This window comes from Paralichthys olivaceus, chromosome 10 (genome assembly GCF_024713975.1).
Source record: "Paralichthys olivaceus isolate ysfri-2021 chromosome 10, ASM2471397v2, whole genome shotgun sequence".
Lineage (NCBI taxonomy): Eukaryota > Metazoa > Chordata > Actinopteri > Pleuronectiformes > Paralichthyidae > Paralichthys > Paralichthys olivaceus.
The window spans coordinates 13,085,409-13,105,137 of NC_091102.1; the positions used below are offsets into that span (position 1 = coordinate 13,085,409).

At 41.8% G+C, this 19,729-nt stretch overlaps 1 protein-coding gene across 16 annotated transcripts in view; it reads left to right on the plus strand.

Annotated features, from left to right (window-relative positions):
- Positions 1-19,598, plus strand: part of dip2a (disco-interacting protein 2 homolog A) — a 74,977-nt gene extending 55,379 nt beyond the window's left edge. For 6 of the 16 annotated variants that reach the window (XM_020090067.2, XM_020090071.2, XM_069532818.1 and 3 more), the window contains 33 exons: positions 224-343; positions 2,071-2,268; positions 2,412-2,503; positions 2,945-3,055; positions 3,999-4,122; positions 4,222-4,331; positions 4,459-4,561; positions 5,173-5,237; positions 5,431-5,524; positions 6,112-6,231; positions 6,349-6,463; positions 7,032-7,171; positions 7,560-7,696; positions 7,888-7,968; positions 8,475-8,602; positions 8,759-8,873; positions 9,616-9,817; positions 9,978-10,087; positions 10,436-10,516; positions 11,172-11,289; positions 11,499-11,620; positions 11,758-11,869; positions 12,506-12,615; positions 12,847-12,977; positions 13,088-13,256; positions 13,469-13,639; positions 14,148-14,177; positions 15,048-15,109; positions 15,242-15,299; positions 16,198-16,272; positions 17,022-17,196; positions 17,337-17,460; positions 17,587-19,598. In XM_020090067.2, coding sequence (XP_019945626.2) covers positions 224-343; positions 2,071-2,268; positions 2,412-2,503; positions 2,945-3,055; positions 3,999-4,122; positions 4,222-4,331; positions 4,459-4,561; positions 5,173-5,237; positions 5,431-5,524; positions 6,112-6,231; positions 6,349-6,463; positions 7,032-7,171; positions 7,560-7,696; positions 7,888-7,968; positions 8,475-8,602; positions 8,759-8,873; positions 9,616-9,817; positions 9,978-10,087; positions 10,436-10,516; positions 11,172-11,289; positions 11,499-11,620; positions 11,758-11,869; positions 12,506-12,615; positions 12,847-12,977; positions 13,088-13,256; positions 13,469-13,639; positions 14,148-14,177; positions 15,048-15,109; positions 15,242-15,299; positions 16,198-16,272; positions 17,022-17,196; positions 17,337-17,460; positions 17,587-17,839 — 3,956 coding nt within the window. In that variant the 3' untranslated portion in view covers positions 17,840-19,598. Of the gene's footprint in view, positions 1-223; positions 344-2,070; positions 2,269-2,411; positions 2,504-2,944; positions 3,056-3,998; positions 4,123-4,221; positions 4,332-4,458; positions 4,562-5,172; positions 5,238-5,430; positions 5,525-6,111; positions 6,232-6,348; positions 6,464-7,031; positions 7,172-7,559; positions 7,697-7,887; positions 7,969-8,474; positions 8,607-8,758; positions 8,874-9,615; positions 9,818-9,977; positions 10,088-10,435; positions 10,517-11,171; positions 11,290-11,498; positions 11,621-11,757; positions 11,870-12,505; positions 12,616-12,846; positions 12,978-13,087; positions 13,257-13,468; positions 13,640-14,147; positions 14,178-15,047; positions 15,110-15,241; positions 15,300-16,197; positions 16,273-17,021; positions 17,197-17,336; positions 17,461-17,586 lie in introns of those variants that run through there. The other 10 variants (XM_020090069.2, XM_020090072.2, XM_069532820.1 and 7 more) reach the window with 5 other exon arrangements.
- The last annotated feature ends 131 nt before the right edge of the window (positions 19,599-19,729 follow it).

The window sequence follows — 19,729 nt, forward strand, 5'->3', positions numbered from 1 at the left end:
TTTTCTCTTATCTTTTCTTATCTGTCCTCCCCTCTGCCATCTCTCCTTACTTCTTCACATTCTCAATTTGTTTGTCTACATGTCTTTCTCTACCCTCCCACCTGCTTCGTACATCATATTCACCTGACATATTTTTTCCATGACTGTATTTCTCTCCATACCTTTTTCTTGCCATGTTTATTTCCCCCATCGTTTTTTCACCCCCTCCAATATCATTGTATAGGTGTTCCAGTCAACAGTCGCGTCTCCTCTAAGATCCAGCAGCTGCTCAACACCCTGAAGAGACCAAAGCGACCGCCGTTGCGAGAGTTCTTTGTGGACGACTTTGAGGAGCTTATGGACGGTAAATTGGCTTGAAAATAATTGGCTTTACCAAATCTATAAATCATGAAAAAAAGTATTCCTCTTCCTTAGTAGCATCCAGCTTACTGATCAGAGCCTTCAGTAGGTTAATGTAAAATTTTACGCTAACACACAGATAGGACCATCAGCAGACAAGGGCTTTGTGGAGTTTTCCGGTTTCATTATTGGTTATTTATGATACTAGTGCAGTGCCTGTTCCAGACCTGTCTGTTTGGAATGGACTGTTAGCTTGGCCTGTGGTGAGGCTGTTGCACTTTTCTTCCTGAAACTGTAAAAGTGGCCAATAATTAATTGAATTCAGTTTTTTGCATCAATTTAAAAGTCAATGTTTGTAGTTGTTTGTGTTGTCGTTTACATTGAATGGCTATTTCAGAGAAATACAACACTTTTAAAACAAAAGCTCACAAACAAAAGTAATGTTGTGCTTTTACTTTGTAGATAAATTGCTTAAGAGGAAGGGATTCTATGAATGTTGCTGCCGTGACAGAAATCAGCTCCATGAATATTAATGTCAGGCCGATATGGTGAAAAAACATTTTCAGACATTATTGCCATTGTCTCCAGTTGCCATGATGACATGTTCTACTCAGTCCGCATTGACTGAAAGGTGCAGGTCACCTGTTTATTCATTGTTATTTATTTTGAACATATTGCAGGATCAAAATCAACACTGCACTTCCTCTGGCTTCCTATGCGCTCCAAATACAGAGAGACATTTGTGGGATTAGTAGGTAGATTCTTGTTGCAGCAGATATAAAAATGCCATGTTGACCTTGCCACGCCTCCCAAATCAACAGGCGATGTATGCTTTTAGATCACTGGTTGTTATTTTGGCTCTTGTTGGAGTCGAGACCACCAGGTGTGCAAACGGAGTGGTCATACTGGGTGCATAAACACACACACAAGCATCAGACCAGCCCTGTCTAACCATTTCCTCTGTTCCAACCGGCCCCTGGTGGGTTTTGGGTGGTACTCTGCCAGGCTGAATAAACACTGAAAAAGTAAAAACAGCAAGAATAGTAATACATCAGCAGGTAATTGGAAAGCCTCCCTGACTCTGGCACTGAAGCTGTGGAGAGCCTCAGTGGTCTGCGTGGTGGGGGCAGAAAAACACACACGAAGCTGAAATGGGAGCAGGGCTGAGCGCTATCTGTTCCTGATCGAGGCGTTTTACTTGGCGGGGATCCTTCTTGCCAGCTCAGTTAAACTGAATCCCACTTATCAGAGAGTTCACAGGAGGGTTTGAGGAGAGAGTAGAGACAAAGATAGAAGTCAAATCAAAATACGGTGCTTGAATGGTTACCTGTAATGAAGGGTAACCCGTAATGAAGGGTAACCTGTAATGAAGGGTAACCTGTAATGAAGGGTTACCTTTAATGCAGGGTAACCTGTAATGAAGGGTTACCTCTACCTGTAATGAAGGGTAACCTGTAATGAGCCGTAGCTCCAACTTTCTCAGGAATTGGTATCTTAGGCAACCAAGACTGATAAGGACAGAAGAAGGCTCACCTTTAATCCCCCAACTTTCCCTCTTCCATCTCATTGTCTTTCAGTCCCACACTTCCCTTATTACTATGCCTTCCTTTAAGAGAGTTGCATTATGCTAAGATTCACCATTTCTATCTTAATCACTCATAAAAAAGACACACAGTCGTCCTCTGAAATCATCCTCAGACTTATGTTCTATTATCTTCTATGTGTATTTAGTTCAGCAGCCAGACCCCAACCAGCCAAAGCCTGAAGGCCAGCAGATGAGTCCCCTTGAAGGAGAACCGCTCGGCGTGGTCACCAACTGGCCTCCTTCATTGCCAGCAGCCTTACAGCGGTGGGGTACAACTCAGCCCAAGAGTCCATGTTTGACAGCACTTGACAATGCTGGTAAACCCGTCTACACTCTCACCTATGGTAGGTGTCAAACTGTGGACGATTGATCCAGAATTCGAATATTCACTGTGGGATCTGAGGATCTGCTGTCAGGCCGAGTTTGTGTTTGCATGTTGATGTGAGGGTCAGTGGTTGTTAATGACACTGTGTTTTCTCCTCTGTAGGTAAACTGTGGACCCGCAGTCACAAACTGGCGTATACTCTCCTCAACAAGCTGAGCACCAGAAATGAGCCTTTGCTCATGCCTGGAGACAGAGTGAGTTGTGAGATAAATCTGCTTTTTGTTGTTGTTGTGTTATTTGTTGTTTAGATAAGTGTTTGATGCTCTCATATTCCGCAAGTACAGTAATAACATACATTTTCTCAATCACTCATATCAGCAGTGAGAAAAAGTTCAAGTTCTTCAGCCCTACTCCCAAAACCAAACTGAAGATAAAGAAAATGTAAATGTTATTCCTTAAAACAGCCTACTTAAAATCTTTATATCTGTTAATATCCCTTTTCAGAGAGCTGCCTTTCAAAGCTCAGTTTTTCAATCACGTATTTAATCTTTATTTACAAACGCAATGTACAATCTACACATCATTCCCTTTGCTTTACATGCTGTATCTCGACTTAAAACAGGTACTAGATAAGTGGATAACACTATATATGAATGTATACATATATGATACATTGCGTGTGTGATACCCTGTAGGTTGCACTTGTGTTCCCCAACAACGACCCAGTGATGTTCATGGTGGCCTTCTACGGCTGTCTCTTGGCAGAGCTGGTACCTGTGCCTATCGAGGTTCCGCTGACCAGAAAGGTAAAGGCAAAACAAAATACTGTCTCCTGGGATTATTTGTTCAGAGAAACTCAACCAGTGAAGAGCAGTAGTGACCCCTGCTGGACATTTAGACCCTAAATGATTGAAGAAGAGTCATGACACAGTCAGATAGTCATGTAGTTTATTCATATGTGTCTGAGCAGTTTGTCACAAAGAATGTCTAGTTTTTTTTGTCATTTGTTACATGACTCTCTAACTGCGGCAGAGTTATCTTCTAAATGTTCTAATGACAGAGTGGTGTTATGCACTGCAGTATAAAGCACATCCATCAGCTCCAACCATACAGACTCATCCACATTAGTTACACAGGCAGAATATTAATGCCTGTTCTTGATTGCCCTTTGTAAGCATGCTGCTGGCAGAAGCTGTGCTGTAATTAATGAGATTTGAGTGGAGGTGAAATTATGTGTAATTCCTGTCAAAATATTAGATCACAGGCCAACTGTTCTCTGGTGGAGTCACTCATTCACCCACTCTGAACACTTCTTTCTTTCTTGTTTTCTATCTTTCTTTCCTCTTCTATTTATGTATTTCTTGTTTTCTTTCTTTCTTGCTTGTTCATTTCTTTCTTCAATTTCTTCATTTCTTTGTTCCTTCCTTCCTGCCATCCATCCATCCATCCATCCTTCACACTATGGTTTTTAAGTAAAACTCTTGCTATAAGCTATTTTGCACATCCACTCACATATGACTGTGTGAGATCCTGGGTTTTATTCCCACTACAATCGGTCTTTGATGAATTCCAGTGTAGTTTTTAATGGTGATTGGCCGCCACTGCTGCTGCTTCTCTCTCTATACAAACCCCTCATTGCCTCACTGCCTCTTTTCTCAAAGCTTTTCTAAATTGTGTTGTTCTTGTATCATTGATAATTGTATGTTTGTCAGTGTGAACTTCTGCTCTTCATGCTCCTTGCTCCCCCAGGATGCAGGGAGTCAACAGATCGGTTTTCTGTTGGGCAGCTGTGGCGTCACGTTGGCACTGACCACCGACGCTTGTCAGAAAGGCTTGCCCAAAGCACAAACTGGGGAGGTTGCCACTTTCAAAGGTAAAGTCTGCGTACAACATGTTTATTTTGATATTTATTTTGACAGTCTGTCCGTATAGTGACTTGGTTTGAACTGGTTTCCTGTCTCTGTCCCTGCAGGCTGGCCGCGATTACTGTGGTTTGTGACAGATGGGAAGCACGTTGTGAAGCCTCCGAAAGATTGGCATCCTCCAATACGTGAAGCCAGTAATGACATAGCCTACATAGAGGTAAGTGCAGTTTCACTGATGACAGCAAAAAAACAAAGATATGGTCATTAAATTTTCATTTATTTGTTTTTTAATATTTTGAGCAATCATTGCGTTCTCTTATTTTGCTTGTTTTTCTTGCATCCAGTATAAAACCAGCAAGGAAGGAAGCACCATGGGGATCACAGTGTCTCACTCAGCCATGTTGGCTCACTGTCACGCCCTCACACAGGCCTGCGGCTACACTGAAGGTGAGGAGGACACTCTGCATTTACTCAGAATTCATTTTGCCCTGTGCTTCTCCATCATTTATTCATTCCTCTGACATGTTGAAACACATCCAGTTGGTGATGTTAATATATCCTCAAGACAGAGAAAAAGGAAGACTGGCTTTTGTAATAATCAAATGTGGGATTTTAATTGTTTTTTCTTATTCATTCTTTCGAAAATTACAGAGGGCAGTCACTGCAGAAACCTGTTTTATTATCTCTGATATTATAGAATTTTCCTTCGCAACCCTCATAGAGTTTTGATTAACACAGCCACTCTGTGTTGTATGCCTTTGCGTTAGACCTGGTTCAGGTTAAAAAGAAAGTTAAAGTAAACGACCTCCTTCACTCTAGCGCCCCACTTTAGCTCCAAATAACTTCTTACTGCACCAGTAGCCCAGAGAGACATCCCCAGACCCCAGATCTGTTTCTGAAACTTAGCCTGGTGTTTTTTCACTCAAGCCAGTGCAGCCACAGTCATGGTTTATTCTAAAATAATATTTGTGTGTGTTATAAGTAATGATGAGGTTAGATTAAATGTCCCAAACTTTTCTCTCTCCCCTTAACCTGTGCAAAACTTTTCTAATTTTCAGCTGAGACCATAACCAACGTCCTGGACTTCAAGAGGGAAGCAGGATTATGGCACGGTGTTCTCACTGTGAGTGTTCTTTAACCCTTTGGTAAAACTAACAGTACGGTTGTACAATTAGAAATATAGAAATATATACATACACACGTTTGCTGATAGAATGTCTGACACATAATCAACTCAACTTTGCTGCAGAGTTCAAGCATTACCTGCTGTTTCACAATAAATTGACACATGTTCCAATGTCTTGTTTCCATGGCAGAGCGTCATGAATAGGATGCACGTGATCAGCATTCCATACTCCCTGATGAAAGTCAACCCACTCTCCTGGATTCAGAAGGTTCACACGTACAAAGGTAAGACTTTTCACTGTTACTCTGCCAGTATTCAAGAGCGTGGTCTTTCAGATTGAGACAGGGATTTATTGATGTCACGTTCAGATTTTGTGCTTGCACTCAAATAGACCCTGCTTCTATTTCTCCATTGTATTAATTCATGGATTACAACTTTGGATTTAAGCTTAAATATTTTTAATAAAAGCAATTTGCTGTATTTTTATGGCATTTACACTTCATTTAGAAACAAGTAAAATGACTCTTTCTCACATTGTGTTATTGTTGTGCATCTGTTAAATATCCAGAGAGAGTCTGTTTGTTATTGCAGTTTTGATTCTCTTTACATTTGACTGGGGTGGATAGATTAAAGCGATCGTTTGTTGGACTCATTGATTTGTCGCTCATTTGTATGCGCCCTGTGGAGGCCAAGGACTTGAGGCCTGTAGCGCTGAATGCAATTCAACAACAACTCTCTGTTGCCAACAGGTGACTCGGCAACTGACTCACACCATGCTGCTATTTGCTGGCAAGATTTGTGGTCTGTGATTGGCTTTCAAGCTGGATGGTCGAAGTGTTGATTGGAAACTTTGTTTTTGTCCCCTGTACAGCGCGGGTAGCAGTGGTGAAATCGAGGGACATGCACTGGTCTCTGCTGGCTCAGAGGGACCAGAGAGACATCAGCCTGAGCTCACTGCGCATGCTGATCGTAGCCGATGGAGCCAACCCCTGTGGGTTCACCTACTGATTCTCCTTTAATAATAAAACCTTATTAACACCCACAGCTACAAGAATTCATTTACTGATTCATTTTGTGTGTGCTTGTATATCTGTGTGTGTCACCACAGGGTCGATATCCTCCTGCGATGCCTTCCTCAATGTGTTCCAGGCACGTGGGCTACGACCTGAGGTGATCTGTCCATGTGCCAGTTCCTCAGAAGCCATGACTGTCGCCATCCGCAGGTGAGGTGCCGTTACTGCGTCGTATTAGAACAAAGCAAACCTGCCATGGCTTTGCATTACATTAGCTGTTATATCACACTGCGTCTGCAACATCAGCTGGATCCTGCAGGGAGAGGAGAGAGAGATGTGTGTGTCTTAATCACAGAGATGAACTTTATGATTTTACTGCTTTCTGCCGATCACAGGGCTCGGTTATGGATGAAGGCTTGACGATGTCAGTCTAAAAACAAAAGCTTCAAATAGAGACGATGGTGCTATTTTTAAAATGAGAAATACCTTGTTTTCAGATACAAGTCTAGAGATGTTGTTGTAGACCCACAGAGTCTGTATCTTACAGATTTCAGGTGTTTGTATTGCTGTAATGTCAGTGGAAGTTTCAGTCTGCTATTTAAAACAAATATTTCATGATCTAAGACAGAAAAACTGGCGTCATAACCGTAGAAACTGTGAGTCTTAATGTAGTCACGTTTGTGTTTTGGCATGAAAGGCAGAGGAAATGAAGAGGAATAAGTGATGGCGTTGGTTTCTGACAGCTGATGATGTGTGTTATAATGTGTGTGTCCTGTAGACCTCCAGAAATGGGTGTTCCTCCCCCGGGGAAGGCGGTGCTGTCTATGGGTGGGCTGAGTCACAGTGTGATCCGCGTGGACACAGAGGAGAAACTCTCTGTCCTCACAGTGCAGGATGTGGGACAGGTCATGCCTGGAGGTACAGTGCACTGTGCTGCTTATGAACAGTTTGCTGCCATTAAAGACTAAAACACACTGAAGATATATTATGTGATATTTTTTATATAGTAATAGTATAATATTTATACCAAAGGAAAAAATGCATAATCTTAAAGAAAAAAGAAAAATTCCTTCTTCCTGGTAATGTTAAATCCAGAGTTCTTCTATGTGTTACGTGAAGACAGGTGCTGTTATGGTACATTGAGATGTTTTCATAATTACGCTTCAGCTCTCTTCTCTTATTTTGTGTTTACATCATGGTTTTATGACAAATGGAATGAGTAAATCATTTCAGAAGTCTGCAGTACTTTGAATTATATTTTGTTGTTCTGAAATGTATTTCTCCTGTCCTCATTGTGCATCTCCAGCTCTTGTTTGCGTGGTGCGGGTGGAGGGGACACCTTATCTCTGTCACACCGATGAGGTTGGAGAGATCTGCCTGAGCTCAGGTACCACCGGTGTAGCTTACTATGGCCTCCCAGGGATGACCAAGAACATCTTTGAGGTGAGTCTTTTTGAAACGGACAGGGTCCTTAAAAAGTCTAAAACTTTCTTAAATTCCAATGGGATGGGTCCTTAAATTTCACATCACTGAGAGAATTTCTCTACATCTGTCAGACTAAGGAAGAATTATTAGTTGTGGTACATGGGGAAATGCATAATACTTAATCCATACACTTGTCTTTCCTGTTGCAGACCATCCCCGTAACATCTTCCGGGGTTCCCGTCAGTGACAGACCCTTCACCAGGACGTCACTTCTGGGCTTTGTGGGACCAGTAAGTTCCACCTCATCACTGTGCAGTCTATTAACCCTCCTTTACTTAAATGTCTCATATACAGACATTAAATGACATGTCTGCTTAAAAGAACAAGATATTTGACAAAAATCATTGATACTTTCTCTGATTGTACATATTTAGTTGCGATGAAAACTGTTGTCAGATCTGATCTGCTGGCTTGTTTATTCAGAAATGACTAGAAGGAGAGAATCCTGTTTTATATCACTGACCTGAGATGATCCATCACAAGCTAATTCATAAAGACAAGAATAAGTGAATCAAGAATCAGGGGGAATCTTTTTTCGGACCAATTATCAAAACTTTGATTATTGGTTTAGGGTGATGGTTTTTATTCCTGAGCTGAAAACAGATTTATTTTATATACAGCTCAAGTATATAAAGAGGATGATGATCATTTGCAAATCTTTAGTTAAGATTTAAATTTCCAACAAACCTTTATCTATAACTAGATCTAATTGTTTTGACTTTGTGTTTATCACCAGGATAGCCTTGTATTTGTCGTGGGCAAGATGGAGGGGCTGATGGTGGTCAGCGGGCGGAGACACAACGCCGACGACGTGGTCGCCACAGCTCTGGCAGTGGAGCCCATGAAGTTTGTGTACAGGGGCAGGTAAACCAAGCCTGAACAACCTGGCACTTTTCTACCGACAAGTCTTAACTGCTGCGTTGTCTCTACTGACATAGTAAAAGATGTAAATAACTGAGAAGCTTGATTGAATGAGTACAGTCAGGCTCTAACCGCGATGTTTTGCACTGTGTGTTTCAGGATAGCAGTGTTTTCTGTGTCTGTGCTGCATGACGAAAGGATTGTTGTTGTGGCTGAGCAAAGGCCGGATGCTTCTGAAGAAGACAGCTTCCAGTGGATGAGCCGTGTCCTTCAGGTACTGACTGAGCCCTGTCTTCTTCTCATGTTGTCAATCTGTATCATGTATTTAAACAACTATACTTGTGGTTTATCATGCTTTCTTTTAGTAAGTGCAAACCAGGTATCTCATACCAGCATATCACAAGGTTTTAGATTTTATAACTTCAGACACTGATTTTATTACTTCAGCCAAGGAAGTCATGTTTTCGTCTGTTTGTTTTTTGTCATGTTATTTAGCAGCATTTCACAAAAACTACTGGACTGATTACCATGAAAGTTAGACGATATGGGTCAGGAAAGAAACCATTAAATATCAGTGTATGTGTGGATTGGGAGCAGATCCAGGATTTTTTTTTTTACATTTTTGCCATTTTCCCAGAGAATGATTGATGGGTCGAAAAAAAACGGATATTTATGAGTGTGTGAAATTTGGTGCGGCCTGATTCTATTTAAAGGGAAATTTGAGCCTTAGTTCTCGAAACTGATTTGAAGCTTCAAAGAATGTTACTACGCCTCATTACATCGTGAAATATTGAAAAATGAAGTCAATATTTTCTCTTCCTTTATATATAAAAGTGATTGAATATTAAAACAAGAATAACTGCATGTAAAAACCTTCCCTCAACCGTTAAATAAAACTAGACTGTAAAAATCAAAAAGCTCACACTTGGTTTTTGATATTGTAAAATTTAAAATATATTTTTTAACAACTTTGCTGATCTCCCCTGTTTCCATGTGTGTTACCTGTCTGTTTCCAGGCAATAGACAGTATCCACCAGGTCGGGGTGTACTGTCTGGCTCTGGTTCCTGCCAACACGCTCCCAAAGGCACCCCTGGGTGGCATCCACATATCTGAGACCAAACAGCGTTTCTTGGAGGGCGCCTTGCACCCCTGCAACGTCCTCATGTGTCCTCACACTTGTGTCACCAACCTGCCTAAGCCTAGACAAAAACAGCCAGGTAGCCCACCATACCTCCCAGCATGCATCTGGTTTAGGAACAAATGCAGGGCAAAGACTTGTTCAGTTAATTTCTTCATTTTGGTATTTTCTTGTGTTTATTTTTGTGGTAAACTCAGTGACATGTATGATGATACTGGTTGTTTGCTTATGCTTCTTAGAAGTTGGTCCTGCTTCTATGATAGTGGGCAACCTGGTAGCAGGCAAGAGGATCGCACAAGCCTGTGGGAGAGACGTGGCACAACTGGAGGACAATGACCAGGCACGTAAGGTAGTCATCCTCATTTCACCCACTCATCACCTCCACACATCCACTGCAGATTCAGGTACAATTACACAGGGGAGGGCGTGGAATCTGAAACACAAAAAGAGGATGTGGGCCTAAATGTACGCAGGTTTTGTGTAAATCAGATTCTTCCTCTATCATTCATTACTGTTCTCAGCTTCATATATTCTATACCCAATTAAACCCATCAGTCATGAGTAAAACACCACGTGCCACCATATACCAGCATTTCAACATCGTTTCTTTTATGAGTTATTGTCGTCTCAGTTTGACTTTGCTGTGACACTTGGATTCCTCTGTTATTAAACCTGTTTCTCTGTCTCTCTCCTACAGTTCCTTTACATACAGGATGTGCTACAGTGGAGAGCTCAGGCCACTCCAGACCATCCTCTGTTCCTTGTTCTCAATGCTAAGGTACCTTTGTTGTATTCACCATCTCTTTACCACAAATTAATTAAGAAGTGTTATACAGATATCATTTTCTGTACGATAGTTCGTCTTTCAATGACAACACACTTATGTTGGGATGTAATTAATTTCAGTTGAGAAACAGTTTTGAGATAAAACTGCGACATTCAAGTTTCAAAGCTTTATTGCCCAATAATGCAGGCATGAATGGAAATTGCGCTTTCGTTGATGTATGATACACAAAATAATACAACACAGTACATGGGAAGACACAATACATTACCAGAGGAGTCAAGTACAAGTTGACTTCTGGCAATTAAAAACTAAATACTATATTCCAAATATAAAGTGCTGCCAGTCTACTCAGCTTAATGAATCTTTAAATACCCTGTTTGTTGCTATTGAGCTTCTAGAAAGTTATGTTCATCTTATAATGGCTGATTATTTTCTATAAGGTTAAAAGGTCATGAATTTCTTCTGTCACACTTTCAAATTAGTTTGTCTTTATTTTTAAGAGAAATGTTTTGGCAGAATGGCAGAAAACATAGCTCTTAAATTTCATCATAATTTTTGCAGAACCCCTGTTATATCTGTAGAAATTAAAGAAAAATATAAAACTGTTGATAAATACAACTCGTTCTTATGTTTTTTTGCTCTTCAGGGCACAGTGGCGAGTACAGCTTCCTGTCTGCAGCTTCACAAGCGGGCAGAGCGGGTGGCCGTAGCTTTGATGGGACGCCTTAACACTGGAGACCATGTGGCGCTCGTCTACCCGCCAGGTAAGAGGCGCTACTTTGCAGCTCGTCCTTTAAGTTCTGTCCTCAGAGCACAGTGTTGTCTGTCTATCTGTCGCAGTTGCACACCAACAGAAATCCTTGGCTCTTGATCAATTACCTATTATTACAGTAACGTTAATTCTACTGTTAATCTGTTGTGAAATTATCTGCTACAAGACATAAAATGCAAAAATATAAATATTTATTTGCAGGAATTGACCTGATTGCCACTTTTTACGGCTGCCTGTATGCCGGCTGTGTGCCAGTCACTGTCCGACCCCCTCACCCCCAGAACCTGGCCACCACCCTGCCCACTGTCAAGATGATTGTTGAGGTAACACAGAGTCCACTGACCTGCATCTAAAAAGGAATTTAGTTCCTCCCACAACAGTTATTACAATCATTAAACAGTTATAGTGATATATACATTGTGAATGTAGTAATACTGTAGTGCGTGTGTGTTTGTTAAAGGTCAGTAAGTCGGTGTGTATCCTGACAACACAAGCAATAATGAAGTTGCTGAAATCCAAAGAGGCTGCTGCTGCTGTGGACGTCAAGAGTTGGCCCATGGTGCTGGATACAGGTGAGTTATGTGCATGCACCCAAACACACTAAGGTCTTCAGCTCGCGCACGGTTGAAGCAGAGTCACAAGTCGATTCCTCCAAAATCAGCACATTGTCCCTCACTGGATCTGTGCCAAATAGCAGGACACAACAATAGAACACGTATTTATAGCTGCAATTGCACAGCAAGGATAGGAAGTGGCTCTTAAAGTAATCAGAGTGGAGGTAGTGATTAATTTACAAGCATGTAGTTTATAGTTTTCTTTCTTTCTGCAGAATAGCCAAACCAAAATGCCAAACCTTCCAAGCCACCTGCGAGTCCGTATGCCAACGCCTCTTATTTTGGAGGTTTTGGCTCAGAAGTGGCACAAATGATCAAGGCAGTGCGTTTTTCCTTATAAGCATTATTAGCAAACACACTTCAACTTCGTCTTCTTTAAATAACCTTGTCTGGAGTTGGTCTGAAGGAGCCGACGGAACGTATAGTGTGAGCAGTCAGGTCGTCTCAGATGATTTATGAGCACATAAATCTTGAGCTTTGGCTTTCCATCTCAGATTATTTACTGGTCAAATTTAACAACAACCTTTATAAAGTGGCACAGTGTAGAAAAACAATTAAAAAGCAATTAAAAACTCTCCTCTGTTCGTTTCCCAGATGACCTCCCCAGGAAGAAGAGTCCCCAGATGTACAAGCCCCCGACCCCAGAGATGTTAGCGTACCTGGACTTCAGTGTGTCCACAACAGGCATACTAGCGGGGGTCAAGGTACGTAGCAGTAGATGTGTTATTTAGGGTTAGGGTTAGAGTACACTAAGTGCACCAAAGGTTTCAGAAACTCTCCAGATACATTTGAGCACACAGTCCTCAAGACATCCGCTCACTGCTGACGTGTCCATGTGTGAAACTGCAGTTCCATAAAAGCTCAGGGATTGTTTTAAAGAATCGAATGTAGTGAGTCTTCATTCATGCATCTATGTGACATATCATCTCTTGTAGATGTCTCATGCAGCCACCAGTGCCTTGTGTCGCTCCATCAAGCTGCAGTGCGAGCTCTACCCTTCCCGGCAGATCGCCATCTGCCTGGACCCTTACTGCGGCCTTGGCTTTGCACTCTGGTGTCTCTGCAGGTAAACCAGCACCTCTGATCAAATGAAAATCAAAATGAGTTTAAAGCTTGAGAGCCTGTGTTAGTGGCTGTCCTAAACTGTTCTTCCTGTGTGTTGTGTCTATGTTTTAGCGTGTACTCGGGCCACCAGTCGCTTCTGGTCCCCCCTCTGGAGCTAGAGAGCAACGCATCTCTGTGGCTCGCTGCAGTCAGCCAGTACAAAGTGCGAGTCACCTTCTGCTCGTATTCGGTCATGGAGATGTGCACCAAGGGCCTGGGCTCACAGACAGAAGCACTGCGGGTCAGTTTGTTGAATGAGTGTGTCACTAAGAAGGCAACAAATCACAGCATTTTCTTCCACGAAATTTAAGGGTTTTGCTTTAACAACAGTTCTGCTCCCAGTGATTATGGAGGAAACACTTTTTCGACAGATTTGTATACAAAATTATTTCTGTTTAGTGAGTCTTGTCAACCAAAAAAGGTTTGATCATGTACATTTTTTTTTGTCTCCAGTTGCGCAATGTGAACCTGTCTTGTGTGCGTACATGCATGGTGGTAGCAGAGGAGCGGCCCCGCATCGCACTTACTCAGTCCTTCTCAAAGATCTTCAAAGACTTGGGGCTTTCGCCACGTGCCGTCAGCACCACGTTTGGCTGCAGGGTGAACGTGGCGATCTGCTTGCAGGTAAGGAACTGTTCGTTGGACGAATAGGAGGAGGAGGAGCAGCAGAGGGGAAGGAGAAGTCCAGAGTCCGTGATTATGATTGTTTAACCGGCAGAAGTGGCTATGAACCTATGTAACAATTCAGATTTACATCGAAGAAATTCATGAAAGACACAGGATTGAAAAGAAGCAGTTTATCTGGCCAAAATCAGCCGATAAAACAACTAAAAACAGGAAAGTGAGAAATAAGATGACTAAATTTTGTTTAAAGAAAGAAAGCAAGAATGTTTTGTTTCTTGTCAAATTCTATTTTAATTCTTTTCATAACTAAAAAAGCATAATTTGTGATTACTTATATTTTCGACCTTTTGAATTTGTCCGTAGACAGAATATTTTTTCTCTTTCCTCCTTTAGCTCCTTGGCTCCTTTGGATTTTTGTGTATGTGACTGTGTGTTGTGTTGTGTGTGCACGTGTGTCTTTTTATATATAAATATATCTTTATTTATCTGTCCTGCCCTGTCCTGTCAGCCCAACAGGTTAGGGAAACTGGCTGAGCAGGTACTGTGGGATATAAGAGTGGCCGTTTGCTCATCGCACTACCACTGAGTCTGTGTGTGTGTGTGTGTGTGTGTGTGTGTGTTGTTTATCTTGCATGACGTTTGAACATGCTTAACCTTTATTCAGTGATGTTTTTCATGGTTTTATTTTCCCAGACAAGCTTAAGCTTCATGCTGTTACAGTACATTTTACCATGAGCATCGCGAGCGGCGCTGTGATGTATTTACTTTGAGAAGATTTCTAAGTTGAGGAGTGCTACATCAATTTTTTTTTTGACTTTCCCAATATTCCAACTTTAATTTACCCTAACTAGTTTTCAGTTGTTATTTTATCTTTTTTTTTATTATGTTTATTCCCCTCAAATGTTTTCCCAAAAAAACCCATCTCAGTTGCTGAAACCTCTGCTTGGCTTTACATGTCCGCCCCCGTTCAGCGACTCATTGTTGGCTTGTGCTCTGGCTGCACTCTGGCAAAGGAGCGATGGAAAACATAATGTGTTTTGAAGAATATCAACCAGAATCAATACTCACAAAATTATTCAGTTAAAATTCTAAGTTTCGGACTTCGAGTCCAAACAAATAATGCTCACTTTAAACTTTTCAGATATCTTTGTACCTTTTTAATTACAGAAATCACTTTTCCCCCATTAGAGCAGGTGATTTGCAGGTCCTCACCCTGTCTGTGGCTACATGGTTGAGTTGTTCCGAGGCCCTAACTCTTGTAGCCTGGCTGATTGGCTTCTGGCTGCCCCCCCGCTTTGTCTACAGTTGTCATAACTTCAGCTTCCACCTTCCCTCCACTCAGACAGCATACAGCATTCATTTAATGTCAGCGAGGTACGTCACTGACTCGAGTCATTTTTTTCTCCAGGGTACAGCTGGACCAGACCCCACCACTGTTTACGTGGACATGAGAGCTCTACGTCACGACAGGTGGGGGCGCCACTGTCATTACAAGAGTCGTCTTTGAGATGATCTATGTCGTCCTTCCTTAATTTTAGATGCTTACTCTTCTATATTTTTATACTTTTTCTCATTTTGTCCTTTCAATTTTATCTTCTCCAGAGTTCGCCTTGTGGAGAGAGGGTCACCACACAGCCTGCCACTGATGGAGTCTGGGAAGGTACGGTGTCGTGTGAAGCACTAAATTACTATTGACAGCAGACATCCACCAATAAACGCATGTGGAGGGGATTCTTTTGGACATTTTTAACAACCAAGGTCAAGAGTAAATTCTCAAAAACAAATGTCCCCTTCTGGAAAGAGTGTGGAACAACAGATGCAGACCACTCGCATATATTTTGGAAATTCTACAAATTATCAATGTTCTGGAAAACGTTGCACATGACTACACAAAAGGAGGATATAACATTTCTATGAGTTGCAGGAGTGAAATATCGTCTAAGACAATGAAAAAGCTGGAAGAAAAGTGGGAGAAAGTGACGTTATTAAGAATCAAAAAATAGTGACAGTAGCTGTGTCTCTATTCAGGGTCACCGTCTGCCTTGCCTGCAAGGACCGCCTCCTTCATGGGCCGGGTAGACCGTAAAGGCCGATCCAATATACAGAGATACAGAGAATTTCCATGATCAGTGTCACAAGCTTGTCCCACCCCTAATGGCTTTTGCTGAGCAACAGAGTTGAAATTGGACACATCAAAAAAGTTGTATTGCCCTTTGGTTTTTGAGGCATAACGTGCATTGGACGTCTTGTCGCTTGCTGGAGCCGTTACCTCTTCGAAACAGTGAAACACTGAAGCGCAAACAATGAATCCTGGGATAGGTTGGGCAGGGGAGAACCCACCCATTGGAGAAAACTAAGAGAATGGATGGAATGGAGGAGGTGTAGCAACCAAAAAGTTGTCTTGTTTGTTAGTTCTATACGACTGTATAAATGTTAAATATATTCATAAAAACTAGAGTGTAAAAAACAAATATTACCAGCTGTGACTTGATGCTGCAAAAGATTTGCTGTCTTAAAACAGATCAGTTCATTTGACACATGTCTGTCTGCTGTTGTAGATCCTTCCAGGAGTGAAAGTGATCATTGCAAACACAGAGACTAAAGGACCCTTGGGAGACTCTCATCTCGGAGAGGTAAGTCATGATGTAATCTGATGAGCAGCAGACGTCATCTGTTCCACCTGGTTGTGATGAAAAGTCAGTGTTTTCCTCAAAGCCCGGTCGATACTGATATTAGGCAGCAAAACATTTCTGAACAGATAAATTGGCCGATATTTTGATTTTAAAAAATGACAATTTTTCCTAAGATGTTGTCAAACTGTTATAACCATAGACTGACAAAGAAAGGCTTAATGTTTTACAGTTTAACTATTAACCCTATTATAAATAATGCAAGTTTCTTTTTACATAAATAAGTCAGTTCTCTTTGCTCTGGTTATAGAGCCAGTCCTCACACTGTGTTGCCAGACTCCCAACAAGAGCACACACACACACACACACACACACACACACACACACACACACACACACACACACACACGCACACACACACACACACACAGAAATCAGTGTGTTATTATTACCACAGTTGGCTCATATCTGATCGAACATCTCAATTTCTTTAACCAGATCAGTTTTATTAACATGTGTATTGTCTTTACTGTAAATATACACTGACTGGTCACTTTATTATATCATCTTTACAATCTAATGCAAACTGATCTGCCATTAAGTCTACTTTTGTGTGGCCTGTAACATCCAGCTTTAGTTGTTATTTAAAAAATGAGGTGATAGATGGTCTAGTAGTTCTGAAACTTTGAACAGGCGGTCGGTTGATGTGTGCAATCATCTAACAATCTGCGTGTTTTCACTGTGTGTGATAGGTGTGGGTGAGCAGTCCTCACAACGCCACAGGCTACTACACAGTTTATGGGGAGGAGGCGCTGCACGCCGACCACTTCAACACCAAGCTCAGCTTCGGTGACACTCAGACTGTCTGGGCGAGGACAGGCTACCTGGGCTTCCTGCGGCGCACCGAGCTGACTGATGCCAGCGGAGGTGAGTCAGCAGTGCTTGCTCATTCACCACATTGTTGCGATCACAGAAAAATAGAGATATCTTCCTTTATATCTCTCTATCATCCCCTAAAAAGTTTAATTTATTAGATGTAAATTGGCAAATCTGTGTGTGTGTTTCAGAGCGCCATGATGCCCTTTATGTGGTGGGCTCTCTTGATGAAACTCTTGAGCTGAGGGGAATGAGGTATCACCCAATCGACATCGAGACCTCCGTAATCCGTTCTCATAAGAGCATAGCTGAATGGTGAGAAACTTACATCAGTTATAAATAGTATTCGACATGAATCCTGACTTCTCACTTCTACTTTTAAATTTCATGCCATATTTTTATTTTAACCTTTATGCATCCACCACCTCCTCCTCCCTCCAGTGCGGTGTTCACCTGGACCAACCTCCTCGTGGTGGTCGTGGAGCTGGAGGGATCTGAGCAGGAGGCCCTGGACCTGGTGGCTCTGGTCACAAACGTCGTCTTGGAGGAGCACTACCTAATTGTAGGGGTGGTGGTGGTGGTCGACCCTGGTGTCATCCCCATCAACTCCAGAGGGGAGAAGCAGCGCATGCACCTCAGAGACGGATTCCTGGCCGACCAGCTGGACCCCATATACGTGGCTTACAACATGTGAGGGGCCCGACAACAGGGGGGAGGGTCACTCCTCACATTACAGGAGCCAACAGGACAATAGGAAAAATATGGAGCTTGGAATGTCCTGGTTTCTGTTGAAAGAGAGCACACTGCCCTCTTCTGTCGCAGATGGGAAATACATTATGAACGAAAGCAAGACGGAGAAAAATCAAAAACTAATATCTGTTTCTCCCTGTAATTTTTTTTATTTGCCTCAACAAATAATGTTTTCAAGGGTGTTTTGGTTTTGTTAAAGTGAGTTTTATATGTATGACAGAACTTCTAATTCATTTAACACAGGACACCAGATAGAGGAACAACAGGAGGTTAAAGGTTTATTACTACACTGTGCCATTAACTTATTTTTTACTCAATCTCAACAATAATGACTGTTAGTTTTGGTTTGTCAAACACTTGTGCCATAGAACAGGACCGACGCAAATAACCGAACCAGTAACATGTATCAAACAAGCTCTCACATGTTTTCACGTCCACAGGTCATAATGCTTTTTGTAGAGAAACTCTACCCCACCACCAGCACCGTCACCAAAGCAGCTCTCCAGGTTACAGCTGCACCCTCATGTGATCCCTGATTCTCGTGATCCAGCTCAGTTCAGGTCATGTTGCATCGACAAAGAAGCACACAGAGAGGTGTTGGAGAGAGGGGGGCAGTAAGTGTTATTTGTTGCTCATTCCAGCTGTAGCGCTTTAGTTTTTGTAGATTAAAAGTTTAGACATGATCTCGTGGTTTGACGAAATCTTGTTCCTGTTTTATCTGAATGAAATGCAGTATGAATGATGAGAAAGATGTGGCTTTGAATGACTGCAGACAGTGAGTGCCAATCTTTCGACGTCACGATAGGGAGAGGAATAGAATCGCTGCTTACTGTTAGCAGCTTCAAGTGACATGAATTAAGCCTTAAGTGTTTTTTCCGATGCCTCTTCCAGTCCCAGCATCTGTGTGACTTCATTTAGAGAAGTTCATTAGCTGGTGGACAGGAAAGGAATATGCAGAAGGAAGTTAGTGTGGTAAATCCTGCTCTTGTTGCACCTACTCTCATCTTGTTGGCTAAGATGAATATACTTGATCCTAACATTGACCATTACAAACATACACTTACTCCATAAGTGATTTTTACGTCTGTCCCTATGATTAGTTGTGTTGAATGTGTTTTATGGAAGAAGTTGTAGTGGGTTTGATGCCGCCTGTCACAGCCTCATTTCAAAATGCATAAGAGAATTGAGTGGAGGTTGAAAAGTGTTGTGAGTTGCATGCAAAGTACGAGGCGAGTGTTGTGACATCTCATTTCATAAAGATTTGTGTCATTGTGTGTTGCTTCTTTTTTCTACGTGCACATCCCTTCATAAACGGGCCCCAGCCTGCTGTAAGTATGTACAGGTTTTGTGTAAATTATTAACAGATGGAGGAGACGACAGGGACGCAAAAAGACTGAATATGGACGTGAACTTCTCCCTCACAAACAAAACTTATTTGAAATGAATCCTCGTGTGTGGACAATGGAAAAGAGACTTTGTTTTATAAGTGTGAAAGAACAGTGGGAACTTCCGGGACGGGACAGAGCACACATCGAGCACAAGCAAAAGAGAGTTCTGCTCTGGTGACTGTGAGATGTCACTCCCTCCCTTGCAAAGTTTTGTTGTTAACCTATGGAAAGATACATTTGTCTGATATAAGGTTAGTTGTCATTATTTTCATAACATGATTTCCTAATGAATAAAAAAGTGCTTTTAACTTGAAATGTTTGTCTTCAGTGGCGACTGAGTCACCAGGTATCCTGTCCAATAACTTCATTTTAGTATATTTTGGTTCAGTACTGTGGCTGATTGGACCAACACCCTAGTTGAAGGTGGCCATAGTTAAATTGGAATG